The 16,310-nt window shown below is 39.7% G+C and overlaps 1 protein-coding gene across 2 annotated transcripts in view; it reads left to right on the plus strand.

The window, feature by feature from the left end:
• The window catches only part of DACH1 (dachshund family transcription factor 1), a 362,459-nt gene that overhangs the window by 260,617 nt on the left and 85,532 nt on the right, over positions 1-16,310 (plus strand). Inside the window, exon 6 of one of the 2 annotated variants that reach the window (XM_081326850.1) lies at positions 729-866. In XM_081326850.1, the coding sequence (XP_081182976.1) occupies positions 729-866 (138 nt within the window). The remainder of the gene's footprint in view (positions 1-728; positions 867-16,310) is intronic. The other variant, XM_081326851.1, reaches the window with a different exon arrangement.

Consider the following 16,310-nt stretch of genomic DNA (forward strand, 5'->3'; position numbering starts at 1 on the left):
AGAGAGAGAGAGAGAGAGAGAGAGAGAGAGAGAGAGAGAGAGAGAGAAAGAAAGAAAGAAAGAAAGAAAGAAAGAAAGAAAGAAAGAAAGAAAGAAAGAAAGAAAGAAAGAAGGAAGGAAGGAAGGAAGGAAGGAAGGAAGGAAGGAAGGAAGGAGGGAGGGAGGGATGGAAAGGAAGGAAGGAAGGAAGGAAGGAAGGAAACCAAAGAAGAAAAAGAGATAAATATCCTTCTTCTGCTGTCCTTTTGTGCTGGACTAGGGGGGGGGGGGAGTTCTACTCTTTTTTTTTTGCTACAGCTGAAACTCAACTCAATCAATACAAGTTTTCTTGGATTCCCAACTACCTAAGTACCTTGCTGATCTGTTCTCTTTTCTCTCTTGTACCCTGTAGGATACAATGTAAAAAGCATCAAGAATTTGAATATCATTTGATGATTGTGGACAAAGGATGCTTACATTGTACTAGTGTCCAGTCATCAAAATCAAGGGTAGAAGTAGGAAGCTCTCAGCTTCTTAAGTGAGGAATAAAAATTCTTATCTATTGGGAAAACTCAGGGATCAGGGATTGTGACCTGAGCAGGCTTGATAGTTGGGTGCTTTGTCAAGAAACTTCAGACCCTAACCCTAAAGAAGACACAAGGCATAATTAAAGTCACTGTTTCCTAACCAAAGTTGAATGTCTTTACCATAATACTTTGTTCTTTGTTCTCTTTCTTTGCATGTGCTAGCAGCTGTCCATCAGAACGGCCTCTCCATGAACCAGATGTTGATGGGCTTATCTCCAAATGTCTTACCTGGTCCGAAAGAAGGTGACCTGGCTGGCCACGAGGGTGGGCATGACTCCAAAAGAATGCACATGGAGAAAGGTAGTGTTGTGGGTTGAAGTTGTTGTTTCATTACACTCTGAGGAAGCATGCTTTTTCTTCATTCATATTCTGTTACAATTTGAGTGGTTCACAAGCGAGCAACATTTACACAAAGGAGAGAGTGAGCACTCACTTCCTGTCTCTATCAAAGGATAACACAACTTCTCTGACGTGCTGGTGTAGTACATTAATTACAGCAACAATGGGGAAAATAAGTGGCAGGAATTATTTGATCGTGTTGTTATGAATAGAAGAAAATGATTAAAAACTCACAATGAAACTCATATAGCAGAATAACAGCTCTTATCTTTTCCCACTTCTTAGATACTTGTTCTTTAGGAAATACAGTACTCAGAAATTATTTTCTGTAATTGGGGTGGATCTATGGTTGATCCACCCCAAGGGGCATGGTGGCTCAGGGGGTTAGGATGCTGAGCTTGTCAATCAGATGGTCAGCAATTTGGCAGGTTGAATCCCGAGTGCCGCATAACAGAGTGAGCGCCTGTTACTTGTCCCAGCTTCTGCCAACCTAGCAGTTCGAAAGCACATAAAATGCAAGTAGAAAAACAGGGACCACTATGGTGGGAAGGTAACAGCGTTCCGTGCGCCTTTGGTGTCTAGTCATGCTGGCCACATGACTATGGAGACGTCCTCGGACAAGCGCTGGCTCTTCAGCTTTGAAACGGAGATGAGCACCGGCCCCTAGAGTCGGAAATGACTAGCACGCATGTGTGGGGGAACCTTTACCTTTACCTATGGTTGATTGAAGAAACAAGTCACTTAAATTCAGCAGTGTGAGCTAACCATGGATGGCCATGTGTTGGGAAGGAAGAGAAGCTAAATTGCTTAGCTCCTGCAAACGCTAATAGTGTAAAATGAGACTGGTGGATAGCATCTAATTTATATTAAATTTAATCAGCCATCCAACTGAAAATATACGAGCTAGATTAATGCATATTAGGACTTCTGTTGTTTATTATGCTACCTTATTTGGTTTGTGCAGGTGTGGATGCCTTTTTCTCTGATGGAAATATTAAATAATGCCTTTGTATGTAGAAAACTTTACAGTTGCACAGTTTGAGAGGCTAATTTTGTGGGCTTGATCTACGGATCTCTTTGAACAACCTCTGTGTACCAAGGGCAAAATCAAGGAATAGGCGTCCAGCTGAAATGCAACAGCTTTCTAATAATGTAAAGCAAAAACTGCAATAACTGTTTCAGTGTAGAATTGCTGTAGCAATAAAGAACTGAAATGAAGGTGTTTTGTGGTCTAAGTTAATAGATACAAAAAGATATAAATAAATAAAACCCAATCCAGATCTGTCTTATGCAACTACTGCGAGATATGGAAAGAGAATTAAAATCTGGACACTTTCATTTTGGACAGGTGGCATTTTTAATAAGATTACACTAAAAATTAATGAGAACAACATTTCTCTTATACAAATCATTAATTTTGGTTCATTGCACACACAGCCCGCCGTGGCTCCTTGCTTGCTTCCCCGACACGCAAGTGCTTAAATCCTGCAAAATGTTATCCAGGCTGAGAGGGTGATATACAAGTGGCTTCAGCCCATCTGCATTTAAATACGAATGCACCATCAAGTTAGGAATTTTGTAGACTCCCAGGGAAACAGGTTTTCCAATGAAAGTTTTTTTTTAACTTGGTAACCATTTTTAAAAATTGTCCAATTAAATAATGTATTAACATAACAAGCCTGACTAGAGAAGGAAAATTATTCCCGTTTAATCTGTTGCATTTTTGTTGTTGTTCTTAAATGATTCTTGTTTAGGTCACAAATTTCTTCTGCTCTCAATTGCTACCTCTGCCACCCATAACCTTACCTGCTGAAGTGTTGTTAGTATTCAAGGGTGATCTAGATTTATAGGATATGCTGAATTAAAAAATGTGGGGTTTTTTTTGTCATGACTGCATTTATCACAGCTTCTGAGCCAGCCCTGTAACTTAGAGGCCAAACTTAACCTGTTTCACTTAAAGATATTTGCAGAGATAGTTATTATCTGCTTACAGGCCTGTAGCTCAAATATGCAATTTTGTTTCTGACCGTCTTTAATCTTTCAAAGTCATTAATCATTATTACGGGTGGATAAATTAATGCAAAATAAATAGGTGTAGGCATTTGCATCCTTACGATAGAAAATGCCTTGTCTGCATCACTGTCTTGCTTTAAAAAAAAAGAAAGACATAGAGATACATCTTTGAACATTAGTCATTAACCATTTATATATTACTCGCTTTCACACACACACACACACACACACACACACACACACACACACACACACACACATGAGACACACTGGAGCTAATCCATCAATTGGAACTCAAATGACTTGAAATAATTACAACTGGGAGGTCTTAGAAAAGCACCATCTTCAGAAGAAGCCCTCTTCCCTTTTTAAATTTAATTAATTAAAAAGTAATGCAAAGGTATACATGAAGAGGCCATGAAAATGCTTGAAGACAGCAGATAGGGAAGGCCAGAAGCAGATGGCCCAAGTTGGTGGAAGATATTACTGGTGTTGCAGCCAATTATGTACACAATCTTATTTCTTATAAACAAAAAATGGACCTTTTCCAGGGCATGCATCAATCCTTTTCTCTGTCCTTCTGTTCAGCAGATATAAGATATTATATTAGACTATGTCTATGTGGCAAGATGGCAACAGAAGTCATGGGTCACATTCTTTTAAGCTGGCCCTACTATGAGCAAGCCAGATCCTGAAGGATATTCAAAGGTCTTCATTTTCTTACTTATACTCATGTGCAACCAATCAAAATAGCAAATACAGTAGACAAGTTTAATAAATAATGTTTTCTTTGCTAAGTTAATTTGATTGGTTAACTAAACATCAGTGCTACTACTATTGGTTAACTAAACTTCAGTGCTACTTCAGTGCTAGAAGGGATTTGTTTATACACAGTAGCTTGCCCCGTCAGTGGGGTAGTTGTATTCTGCTTGATTAGATTGTTGTTTATTGCTTGCTTGTTTGTCTGGTGTTAATCCCTGCTTATCTGGGTATTGATTACTGGCAAGGAGGTGTTCTGGTTTTTTTCTTTTTTTCTTTTTAGCTTTTTGAATGCCGTGGAAATGTTGTTTATCCCTATGTGTCTGTTGATGGTTAATTTATCTGAATACCAACCTTCCCTAGCATTTTAGATTTCAGTCTCAGTTGAAATTATGATTAAGACTGTCCATGTGTTGTGAAATTAAAGACTTTTCATCATTCCTTCTGACTGCTGGTTTATGTTCATGGATGTATTTTCCTAGTCTTTTATCTGTTTGTCCTACAAAGCGGCTGTTACAATCTTTACACTGTATACTGTAGATTACTCCTATTGCTTCTTCGAGAGGAACATCTGGGAGTGCTGTGGTTTGTAGATGCTACATTGAAGTCCCTGCTATAACTCCAGAGAATGATGATCCCATGGGTATTTCTCTGATATGTTGTTATATTTGTCCACTGAAAATAGGCAGTGAAGCAGAGGTTGATGAAGTGATTCCGAGTATTTCAATCTTAGTGTATTTGGATAGGTAAGGTGGCTATGCAGTGCTGCTACCATGGACTTTTTCTTTAGCTCTGGTCTGTGCATGGACAGTAAGGAGTACCGTGATGTCAAATGAAACCATAATCTCATCTTCTTCTGTTATTAGGTCTTAAGTGGTTTTCTTAAGTGATTTTCTTGAGACACTATGCAGGGGAGATGATAGAATATTTGATCCCCTCTGTGAGATGTCCCCAGATGAAGAGGTATGTGGGGCTTGCGTAACAATGGAAGCATGGAAGGAACAAATGGAGAGTAGCCCCATCCCCTTCTAACATTACAGATGTTTCCTAGTGAAGTAACAACATGTCTCCAAGCAAACAGCCAAGCTCAGAGAGCACCAAGGACTCCACTGTTCAACCCTGGGCTACAGAGGTTCTCCACTGTTAGTAAGGTTTACTCTGTTCCATTCTACTCAAAGTTCCAGAAGATTATTAATTTACACTCTGTGATACACCTAAGAAGTTAAAAGCAATATGCATATGAATGATTTAAGGACTTGGATGAGAGGAATATAGCTTTTTTGCATTCACCAATAAAGCTGTGGATCAGCAAGGGTTTTGCTGAACTCCGTCAAATGGTTTCACTGATGGAACCAACCTTTGCTTGTTAGTATCCAGCTGCACAAAGTCTGAAGCACTGTAAGATCCATGTAAGGGAATGTAGCCCAAGGTTAGATTGTGGTTAATGGGAGAAAATGTCTGGAATACATCTTACTATATATTGATTACAGAAATAAAAGGGGGAGAGGTAAATTAAATGACCAAATGGATAAATGAATGGATAAATAGAGGAGGCAGCTTCCAGTCTTTAAGAACAGGAGGTAATAAACTAAGGGTGAGAATTGGGATGTTCTTGGGAATTTAGCCAGTGGTTTATCATAGCATTCATGTTACATTGGGTCTGATCAGAGGATAGTTGAGATGTGCCTTTGAAAAGTTTCTGATCCTTCCATCCTTTCGAGATCAGTAAAATGAGGAGCCAGATTGTTGGGGGTATTATGTTGACTCCTTAACATGCTTAGAGAGGGCTGTGAAGTGCTGTGAAGTGCTATATAAGTCTAAGTGCTATTGTGATTCATGAACATTTTCTAAAGACATATTGTGAGATGAGTAGACCTTAAACTATCTTTGTATTCTCTAAGCTGTTGTCCTCCATTTTTTATTCCATTTGGAGCATCAAGTAATAAATATGGGAATGTTCAAGTTCCATATATAATCCATGGTTATATTACCTTTGCATTCTGCACTGCTAATGTAGATCCATAATTAAGATCATCTGTAAGGTGGGGAAGGAACTCTGTAGGAAGCATTAGTCAAGGATCTGCAAAATCCAGAGCAGGTTGCATATTATCTGCCTGATGACATATTCTACAACACTTAACCAGCACCTTTGAAATGGTTGAATTTGCCTAATATCCAAACTGAAATTTCAAGCTAAAAACCAGAAGTCATTTCTTCACTGAGATTTTTTAACTGACTTCTAAACCATACACAGGCAGCTCTTCTTATGACCACAGTCGATCCCAACATTCCCATTGCTAAACAAGACAGTTTAATTTTTCCACACGTTATGACCTTTTTTTTGCCATAGTTGTTAAGTGAATCACTGCAGTTGTTAAATTAGTAACACGGTTGCCATTATAACTTTAAACAGTCACTAGGTGTTGTGATTCAGGGTCAGCCTGTGGGTTCGGCAGTTGGGTCGGACGACTCAGAGGAGGAGGAGGGGGGTGTTGAAGAGCTTGCTGATGATGGCCTTGGGGCTCCGCAGAGCCCTCAGCCAGGCCCCTCCCACCTGGTCACGACGGAGACCCAGCTGTGTGAGCCTGACAGCATGGATGAAGATGACCCACAGCTGGCCCTGTTCAAGGACGCCCGACGCAGGAGGCAGTCAATCAGGAGTAAACAGAGGAAGGCAATGGGGCACCTCAGAAGGAGGCAGAGAGAAGCCACGCCCTGAACTGTATAAAAGGGGAATGCGTGGGAGGGCTGGTTTGCTGAAGGCAACTGCTTGAAAAGCTCCTGTTTCATGGTTCGTGTCTTGTTCTGTTTGTTTTTGTATCCATACATTTGGCAGGCTTAATTCCAGCCTCTTGCCTTCTTGTAAAAGGGGTTGTCCCTGCCTTTTCTGCAGGGCCGGTAGCAGGCTGGTACAGAACACTAGGCAAACAAGAAAGTCAAGAAGAAACCAGCATGGCTGCACAAAGCTCTCTCTGACAAATTGAAAGACAAAAAGGACAAATACAAAAAATGGAAAGAAGAACACATAACCAAGGCCGATTATCAGCAGACAGCCAGAACATGCAAAGGAAAAGAAAGTCAGGGAAGCAAAGGGTCAGAACAAACAAAGACTCACAACAGAAACCAAGGACAATTTAAAAAAGTTTCTTCCAACATATTAACAACAAGAAAAAAAGTCAAGGAAACTGTAGGTCCGCTAAAGAGAGAAGATGGCAAGGAAATAACAAGCAACAGGGAGAAAGCAGAGTTGCTTAACTCATACTTTGCATCAGTCTTCACCCAAAAAGAAAGCTCAAGATACCCCCCCCCAAAAAAAAAACACTGCAAAAGACAAACTAGAAAAAAAAATTAAAATAAGCAAAAAAAAAATGGTAAGAGAACACCTACCTGACCTTGACAAATATAAATCACCGGGGCCCAACAGATTATATCCCAGAGTTCTGAAGGATCTGGGAGATGTTATCTCAGAACTATTATACCTCATCTTTCATAAATCCTGGGGCACTGGGGAAGTACCTGAGGATTGGAAAAGGCCTGATGTGGTTCCCCTCTTCAAGAGAGGGGGAAAAAAAACAGACCCAGGAAACTACAGATCAATCAGTTTTAACATCCATACCTGTGAAGATCCTAGAAAAGATAATCAAAAAACAGATCTGGGAACATCTAGAAACAAACAAAGTTATAACTAGTAGCCAGCACGGTTTTGTTAAAAACAGATCATGCCAAACCAATTTCATTCTTTGATAAAGCGACTAAACTAGTAGACCAGCAAAATGCTGTGGACATAGTATACTTAGATTTCAGTAAGGCATTTGACAAAGTAGACCACAATCTACTGCTTGGTAAGCTAGAACAAGGTGGAATAAACAACATCACCACCAGATGGATCTGTAGCTGGCTGGCAAACAGTACAACGAGTAGTCCTTACTGGCACCACATCCACATGTGAGCAGTGGGGTCTTAGGCCCAGTACTCTTCAATATCTTCAATATCAATGACTTAGATGAAGGAATTGGTGGGGAACTCATCAAATTTGCAGATGACACCAAACTGACAGGAGTAGCTAACACCCCAGAAGACAAACTCAGTATCCAAAAAGATCTTGACAAACTTGAACAATGGGCCCTATCCAACAAAATGAGTTTCAGTGTGGAGAAAAGCAAAGTTTTACATTTAGGCAGGAAAAATAAAAGGTACAATTACAGATTCGGCGAGACCTGGCTCAAAAACAGTAACTGTGAGAGGGACCTGTAGCTTAAGTCTTGTTCCAAATCCTGAATTAACCACTTATCCACAACACCAAAATCAGGAACAAGACACATGCTCTTTTGAGAAGACCTAGGCCAAAGCTTTGATCCAAAAATTATTAGCAGGCCTTATGATTTAAGACTTTATGGTACTGACTAAGAGTTCAGTAGTACTGATATGAAACAGTAGTGGGTTTTGATGGGGAAAATCTGTATAGTTGGTATATACTGAAGACTCTAAATTACAAATAAACTTAACTTGGTGCCCATATATAATAGTGCTCAAGATTTTCTAGAAATACTCATTTTCAGGCCATATCAAAAATCTTTATTTATTTATTTATTTATTTATTTATTTATTTATTTATTTATTTATTTATTTATTTATTTATTTATTTATTTATTTATTTATGGGACTTATATCCCGCCCTATCTCCCGAAGGACTCAGGGCGGCCAACAACAACAAAATTAAAGGTCTCTGTACAATAAATTAAAATTAAAAATTATTATCAAGAATAAACTTGGAAACCCAGAAAATAATCTATTCTATTAATAGAATGTACCAAAATATATATCAAATTGTCGATGAATTAATTATTCATTACCAATTATTCTTTTTTTTTTATTGAAAGGTTTTACAGTACATTTTAACTTTAACAATCCCCCCTCCCCCATCCCCTACCTAACCCTCCCTATCCCTCCCCCCCCATTCCCCCCTCCCCCCCGACTTCCCAGAGCTAAGTACAAGGTATAAAAACAAAGAACAATCATAAGCATCCATATTCTAACAACAATAAACTATTAATTCTATCACCCTCTAGCTCATATAAAATGATTACAAGCAATATTAATATTACATATAAAAAGAAAAGAAAAAAGAAAAGGAAACTTACTCAAATGCTAAATGTCATATTAATTTCAAAAAAAATCCTTCATCTGCTATTTGCATTCTTCCACATTTCTCTCCTTTCTAAACAAGTTCTCATTTACACGCCAAGAGCGCCTATCCCTATTGTCCTTGTTGATCTCTAACCAAACTGGGCTATGGTCAGAAATAGTTCTTGCACAGATCTTTACCTTCTTAATCCTAGAAAAAAAAATCATTAGTCAGTAATATAAAATCAATCCTAGAAAAAGATTGATGTCTATCAGAAAAAAAAGCATAATCCTTTTCATGTAGATGTGTATCACGCCAAATGTCTCGCCATTCCAAATCATCCTTCATTTCAAAAAAAGATTTAGGCAGTCTAGCATGACTCGGGACACGCTTAAAAAAACCAGCTTTGTCCATCTGTACGTCTAGGACACCATTCCAATCTCCCATAAAAATAAAAGATTTATAATCCAATTGGGTAACCTTTGTGTGTAGCAAGTTAAAGAAGTCAGCTTGCTGTTGATTAGGAGCATATAATCCAACTAAAAGCGTTTTTTTACCTTCTAGCAGCAAGTCTATCATAACATATCTTCCTTGCTTATCTACTTAAATTAATTCTGCTGTTAAAGTACTTTTAACGTAGACAACCACTCCATTTTTCTTGTTCATCGCAGAGGCGACAAATTGCCTGCCCAACCTTGAATTCGATAAGTACTTTTGGTCCGTAACCCTAATATGCGTTTCTTGCAAGCAAATAACATCAGTCTTAAATTGTTTTAAATATTGAAAAACTTTCTTTCTCTTCTGTGGTGAGTTTAATCCATTAACATTCCAAGTTAGAAATTTAGTCACCATTCTTGGTGTCCCGAAGCTTTTGGAGCACGTCTGCAATGACCCCTGTAACTTCTTTGGGCCGCGACCCTCCCACAGCTTCACTGTAAGTACGCTTTGGAAGTTCCATAACTTTCTGCTGCTCTTGCTATTGCTCCTGTCTCGCTCGTCTTACGGCGGCACGGGTCATCCTCTGCTCTCCAGCTGCTGCCGATGAGACTGTAACTTGATCCCCTCCAACACCATTCTCCTCTGTCTGTCTACCTTCAACGTCTTGAGGCTTTCCCTCGCCATATCCCTTTGCAGCTTCCAGAAGTGATAGGGGGGTTGCTTTTAACACATTGCTGTAAAAATCACGTGCCTGAGTCACAGTAGCCAAACGATGTCTTTTGCCTTCGTGCATCACCACCATTCCGACTGGAATCTCCCATCTAAACTTGATATCACATTTCTTAAGTTCCTGTGCAAGGAATGCAAAATCTTTCCTTCTCCTTAAAATCTTTGGAGGAATCTCTTTTAAAATCAAGACTTCTTGCTCAGCAACCACAAATTTAGTGTCATAAGCAGCTTGAATAACTTCATCTCTAATTGCTCTCTTTGTAAAATAAACCACCAAATCTCTAGGTAGCTTCCTCTGTCTTGCAATCCATGAATTTACGCGAAAGATTTTATCCATATTTCCCTCAATTTCAGATGCTGACTGGCCCAATACCGCTTCCAAAGCCTCAGAGATCAGCTGCTTTAAATCTTCTTTAGGATTCTCTTTTAAGCCCCTGATTCTAATAGCATACTGCATCTGATGGTACTGGACAAGGCTCAATTCTCCGTCCATTTTGTCCCTTATATTTTCATTCTCTAGTACCTTTACTTCTAATATAGAGTTCTTTTGACTAAGATCCTCCACTTTTTCATCCAGACATTGCACGCATTCAGCCACACTTTCAATTGTAGACAAAATGTCTACCCTCATTGCACTAAACTTCTTTTGCATCTTCTCCTCCAGTTTCTCCAATTTCTCCTCCAGCTTTTCCTCCAGCTTTTCCATCTTTTCATCCATCATATCTGACATTAATTGCAATTGCTTTTCAAAAGCATCTTGTAAATCCTTAAGCGTCAATGCCGGAGGAGGTGCAGGAGGAAGCAAAGCTTGCAACGAAGTCTGTTGCACCGGGGAAGCCCCCGCACTCCAAAGAGCTTTAGAAGTTTTAGCCGCCATCTTTCCCCACTTTCACTTGTTGCGCACTTTCACTTTAAAGCTATAAAGTCCATTGAACTAGAGAGTAAAAATAAAAGTCCACTTCACCTTGACCTCCTGTACCGCTCTGCCTGCACCTTGATACTCAAGAGTCTTTCCTTCTGGCAGGGGTGGTTGCTAACGCCTGGCTCTGCTCCAAAAATCACAGAGCAGAGACGCTGCGCAGCTCAGAGTTAACCCAGGCTTCGGGGGGGCTCAATCCTTCAGCCGCCCAAACTTTCAGCTCAGGCGGCCCCGGAGAGCTCAACCCCTATCTGGGGCCTCACCCCCTCCTCTTCTCCCGAGGAGGGGGCTTCAGATCCATCTAAACAGCTGATCGGCACTGTTTTCGATGGAAAAAACACAGCTGCGGAGCGGACAGCCCGGAGACGGCTGTCTTCGGTGCTGCGTTGCCACCGGAAGAACCAATTATTCTTTTTGTAGAGCAGTGTGTTGGCCTAGAGAGGGAAAGACCCTCGCCTCCCATTCGGAAGGTTGAGATTTTGATTCCTAGGTAGCAAGCAGCAGATGTTTCTCTATCAGGGTGCAAAGAGAAAGTATCTGCTGCTAACTCTGCTTAGGTGTCAGGAAGGGCATCTGGCTAGTAAATGCTCAGTTCCATCCCGAATCAAGGGATACAAGATCGTAAAAAGAAAATAAAACATCCTTTTGTATTGCCTTCTCCTGTTTGTATTTACATAAGTGTATCCAGAAGTGTGCTTGCACACAAAAAGAAGTGTGTGTGTGTGCGCGCACACACACACACACACACACACACACACATTCAATTGACTGCCCATTGGTGATTGCCTTATGGTGAGGGACACATAACATCCAACCTCTTTCTTGATCTTCCACCCAACATAGCAGAACACATTGCTGCATTGCTGTCTGATGCATTAATCCATGAAAAAGCCAAAGCAATCTTAACCATTGGTGACCAACTTTATTATGCCAGCTCACAGTTCGGAGCATCTTAGTGGTAATTAAATGCATTGTCAGAAGATCAGCTATCTCCTCTGTAGATGATTACTATTGCAATTGGTCCAACTTCACACAGAAGGCGGATGAACTTTTCAAAGCTTTGTTTTCCTTTTGCGTTTCCTTCCTCTCCCCCCCCACACACACTTTAAATTTGACTTCTCTGATTAGAGCGTTCATACAGATGCAGCTTGTATCTGATCATCAAACCATTCTGGACAATCTCAATGCAAGTTTTTGAACATGTTTGGATTGCCATTGTTATCAGCATCTTCCAGACCCAACAGAGAATACTGAAAAGTACAATTGTTTTAACTACTGTGAAATTGACATATGAAGCTGAAATCCAAAAGAAGCTTTCATGGGATTTTAAATACTATTTTCTTCCATATGCCATCCCAATTATTATTTAGATATTACATTCCTAATTTACTGTTAAGGTTGATTAGAATTCAAGCCTCTCCAAAGCATTGCAGCAAAGGTCTTGGGCTGTGGAAAACATTTTTATAAAATAATCCATTAATGCAGAGGAGTGCAACTAAATTAGTTAGCAATTTGCTGAGCATGAATTAATGAACAGAGCTTCTCCCAGTTCCCAGAGTTGTAATTTTCATAATAACCTCAGACCTTTATTTGGCAGGTTGTTTAGTTTTTTTTTTTTTTTCGTTTGAAGGTTTTCATTAGTCTAATGAGGACTATACAAGGGCAAGCAGTCAGCACAATTTACATGGGGAAGCTATCATAATAAATGAAGCAATTTGAATAACATGCAAGGGTTTATGCAACACGATAAGAAGAGATTGTAGAGTGAGATTTAGAAGTAACCAATACATTAGACCAACTAATAACTGAAGTAATCCCAATAAAAGGCTTAAGCGAAAGGAATGAAATTAATGTTATATACAAAACTGTAATGATATGATCCATGATTCATTAGATTAATAAAAGTGTTCAATTGTTTTTAGTGCTTTCAGCTTTTAGACACTTTAATTAGGATTGCTCACTGGATCCACTTGGCTGAGTTGAGTTGGAGGCTGTGGCTGGTTGGTTAGTTGTTTGTTTTTAATGACTTTTCTGTTTTTCATCTTTTTTTCATCTTTTTAATAACTGTAGCAGTCATTGAATTAACTCTATTCAGTATGGAAATGCATTGTGAAGATAGTATAATGGCTTGTTTCTTATTTATTTATTTATTTGCAGAGGTTTGGCCTGGTTGGCTCTTTAAGCGGTATACAAAATCCTATATATAAAATTGTACTTGTATATACAAATACAATACAGTGCATGGTGGGAGTAAAGTATTAGAATAGCATTAAAATTAGCATGACTGTCTAATCTCTGCTCTACTCTTTCTATCATTCTTCTTGGACACCAGGATAGATGGTGTTCTCCCACTTGCATTATGCCAGAGTAGGATTTAACCTTTTGAGACAAGTGCAAAATGTTTCAAAATGAAAAGTTACAAAAAACAACAAGCAAACAAATATTTGTATTTAAAGCAGGTATTTGCAGTATCTTCTTTAATTTTAGATAGATAGATAGATAAATAGATAGATAGATAGATAGATAGATAGATAGATAGATAGATAGATAGATAGATAGAGATAGAGATATATAGATATAGATATATAGATATATAGATATAATTTGTGTTCTTTGGAAGAATGGACTGCTTTATTTTTTTAAAAAAATACTGTATATTATTACCACATCTTTATTTCTACCCACACCTATTACTATGCAAATCACATCTCTCATTATACCCTACTCTGCTTCTTCAGATAAATCTAGACATTCTCTCCTTTAGAAACTTTAGAAATTTTTTTACCCCCTTGGCTAAGATACCAAGGATCCATTGTTGCTAATATCAGCTGCATCCTACTTTGGTCTTAAGTGGCCCATAGCAGTGAGAGCAAATCAGCCAACAAGGCTCTTGGTGCCAGGTTGAAGAGTTGGATGAGTGACCACTACAGAAGCTAGGACAGAAATGTACAGTTATAGAATAGGTGAAACCCGGCTCAACAGCAATAATTGTATGAACGACCTTGGAGTCCTAGCAGTCAATCACTTAAATATGAGCCAGCAGTATACTGCAGCTACCAAAATGCCAATGCAATCCTTTGTTTTAAGAGAGGGATAGCACTTAGCAATAGCACACATACTTATATATCGCTCCACAGTATTTTACAGCCCTCTCTAAGTAGTTTACAGAGTCAGTATATTGCCCCCAACAATCTGGGTCCTCATTTTACTGACCTCGGAAAGATGGAAGGCTGAGTCAACCTTGAGCCTGGTGAGAACCGAACTGACGAACTGCTGGCAGCCGGCAGTTAGCAGAAGTAGCCTGCAGTACTGCAATCTAACCACTTTCCCACCACGGATAGAATTAAGATCATGTGAAGTCTTACTACTGCTTTATAATACCTTGGGAAGACCACACTTGGAATACTGCATCCAGTTTATATGCTTAGGCCATCCACAGGCAGTAGTCACAACAGTGACAGCTCATATTTGTGTATATATATATATATATATATATATATATATATATATATATATATATATATATATATATATATATATATATATATATATATATATATATATATATATATATATATATATATATATATATATATATATATATATTGCTAACAAAGAATTAAAGGGAGGATTGTTAGCAATCCAAAAAATTTACACAAATATGAGCTGTTACTGCTGTGACTACTGCCTGTGGATGGCCTTGGGTTAGGCTGAAACAGAAAATAAGATTTGTCCCGTGTTTGGGGCCTAGCAAGGTATTCTAAATACTTAACAAACACTTAACATACCACATTTTCCGGCGTATAAGACGACCCAAAGTCGTCTTATATGCCAGAAACCCTATACAATTTCAGATAAATGACTGTCCAGTCTCTTCTTAAAAACTTCCAGTGCTGGAGCATTCACCATTTCTGGAGGCAGGTTGTTCCACTGGTTAATTGTCCTCACTGTCAGGAAGTTTCTCCTTAGTTCCAGGTTGCTTCTCTCTTTGGTTAGTTTCCATCCGTTGCTTCTTGTCCAGCCTTGTGCTACTTTGGAGAATAGCTTGACTCCCTCTTCTTTGGGGCAGTCCCTCAGATATTGGAACATGGCTATGTGGACTTCAACTCCCAGAATTCCTGGCTGGCTCAGGAATTCTGGGAGTTGAAGTCCACGATCCATAAAAGAACCAAGGTTGCCTATCCCTTGACTAGACATACCTAATTCCAGCAACTGTTCTTTGTATGTTTTATCCTCCGGCTAAATCCGGCTGCAACACAAGCCCGATTCAGCCCCGTCTGATGCAGATGGTGCAAAGCCACCCTTTCGAAGCCCAAAGGGGCTTTTCCTTCCACCCACCCTTTGTAATACATGCAAGAGCTGCATTCACACAACGCACTCTTCCAGGCCAGACTCTGCAAACGGCATACCAGAAGCCGCAACCACCACGGGAACTCCGAGTCCCTGCTTTTCGGCAGCCTGCACGGCCGAGTGCGATCCGGCTTTGAGAGCGCATTTGCAGATGGAGCAGCTTCCGCATCTGGAGCCAAGCCCCGCCTGGGAGGTGGTCGGCCAGGCGGGCCTGGAAGATGCGCTGGAGAGCCGGGCTTGGGGCAGCCATGCCGAGGCCAGCTGGCGAGGGCCACTGCGTGGTCTGTGGGTGAGAGGGGTGCCAGGCCACCAAGTACCGCTGTCTGGGCTGCCGGGAGAGATAGTGGGTAGCAGGGCGCGCTCTGCTTATGCTCAGATGCTGTGAGGGGCTTCCTGCCGCTCCCGGGGTCTGATGTTTGCAAGGGGGAGGGGAAGGGGCTTAGAGGCTCTTGGGGGTGGGAAGGGAGGGTCACGTTGGAGGGGGGACTGGACTAAGGAGGCTTGAAGTTGCTTTGCAAGAACGGGGATGCTCGATTGATTTATGTACCCGTATTTTCTGGCGTATAAGACGACTGGGCGTATAAGACGACCCCCGACTTTTTTGAAGATTTTCATGGGTTAAAAAGTCATCTTGTACGCCGGAAAATACGGTATATAATTTGTTTGAATAATTTACACAAATAATGAACTGTCGTAAGTTGTGACTATAGCCTGCGGATAGCCTTGGGCTAGGCTGAAACAGGAAAGAAGATTTAACTAGCAAGGTATTCAAAAAGACTTGACAAATACTTAACACACAAACACAGATATATATATATATATATACACACACACATACATACATACATACATACATACATACATACATACATACATACATACATACATATATATATATATATATATATATATATATATATATATATATATATATATATATATATATATATATATATATATGTCAAATGCTTGTTAACTATTTAGATTACCTTGCTAGGCCCCAAACATGGGACAAATCTTTATTTCCTGTTTCAGCCTATCTTGAAGGCCATTGAACAGGTAGTAGTCACAC

This window comes from Vipera berus (assembly GCF_964194415.1).
Source record: "Vipera berus genome assembly, chromosome: 4".
NCBI classification, from domain to species: Eukaryota; Metazoa; Chordata; class Lepidosauria; order Squamata; family Viperidae; genus Vipera; species Vipera berus.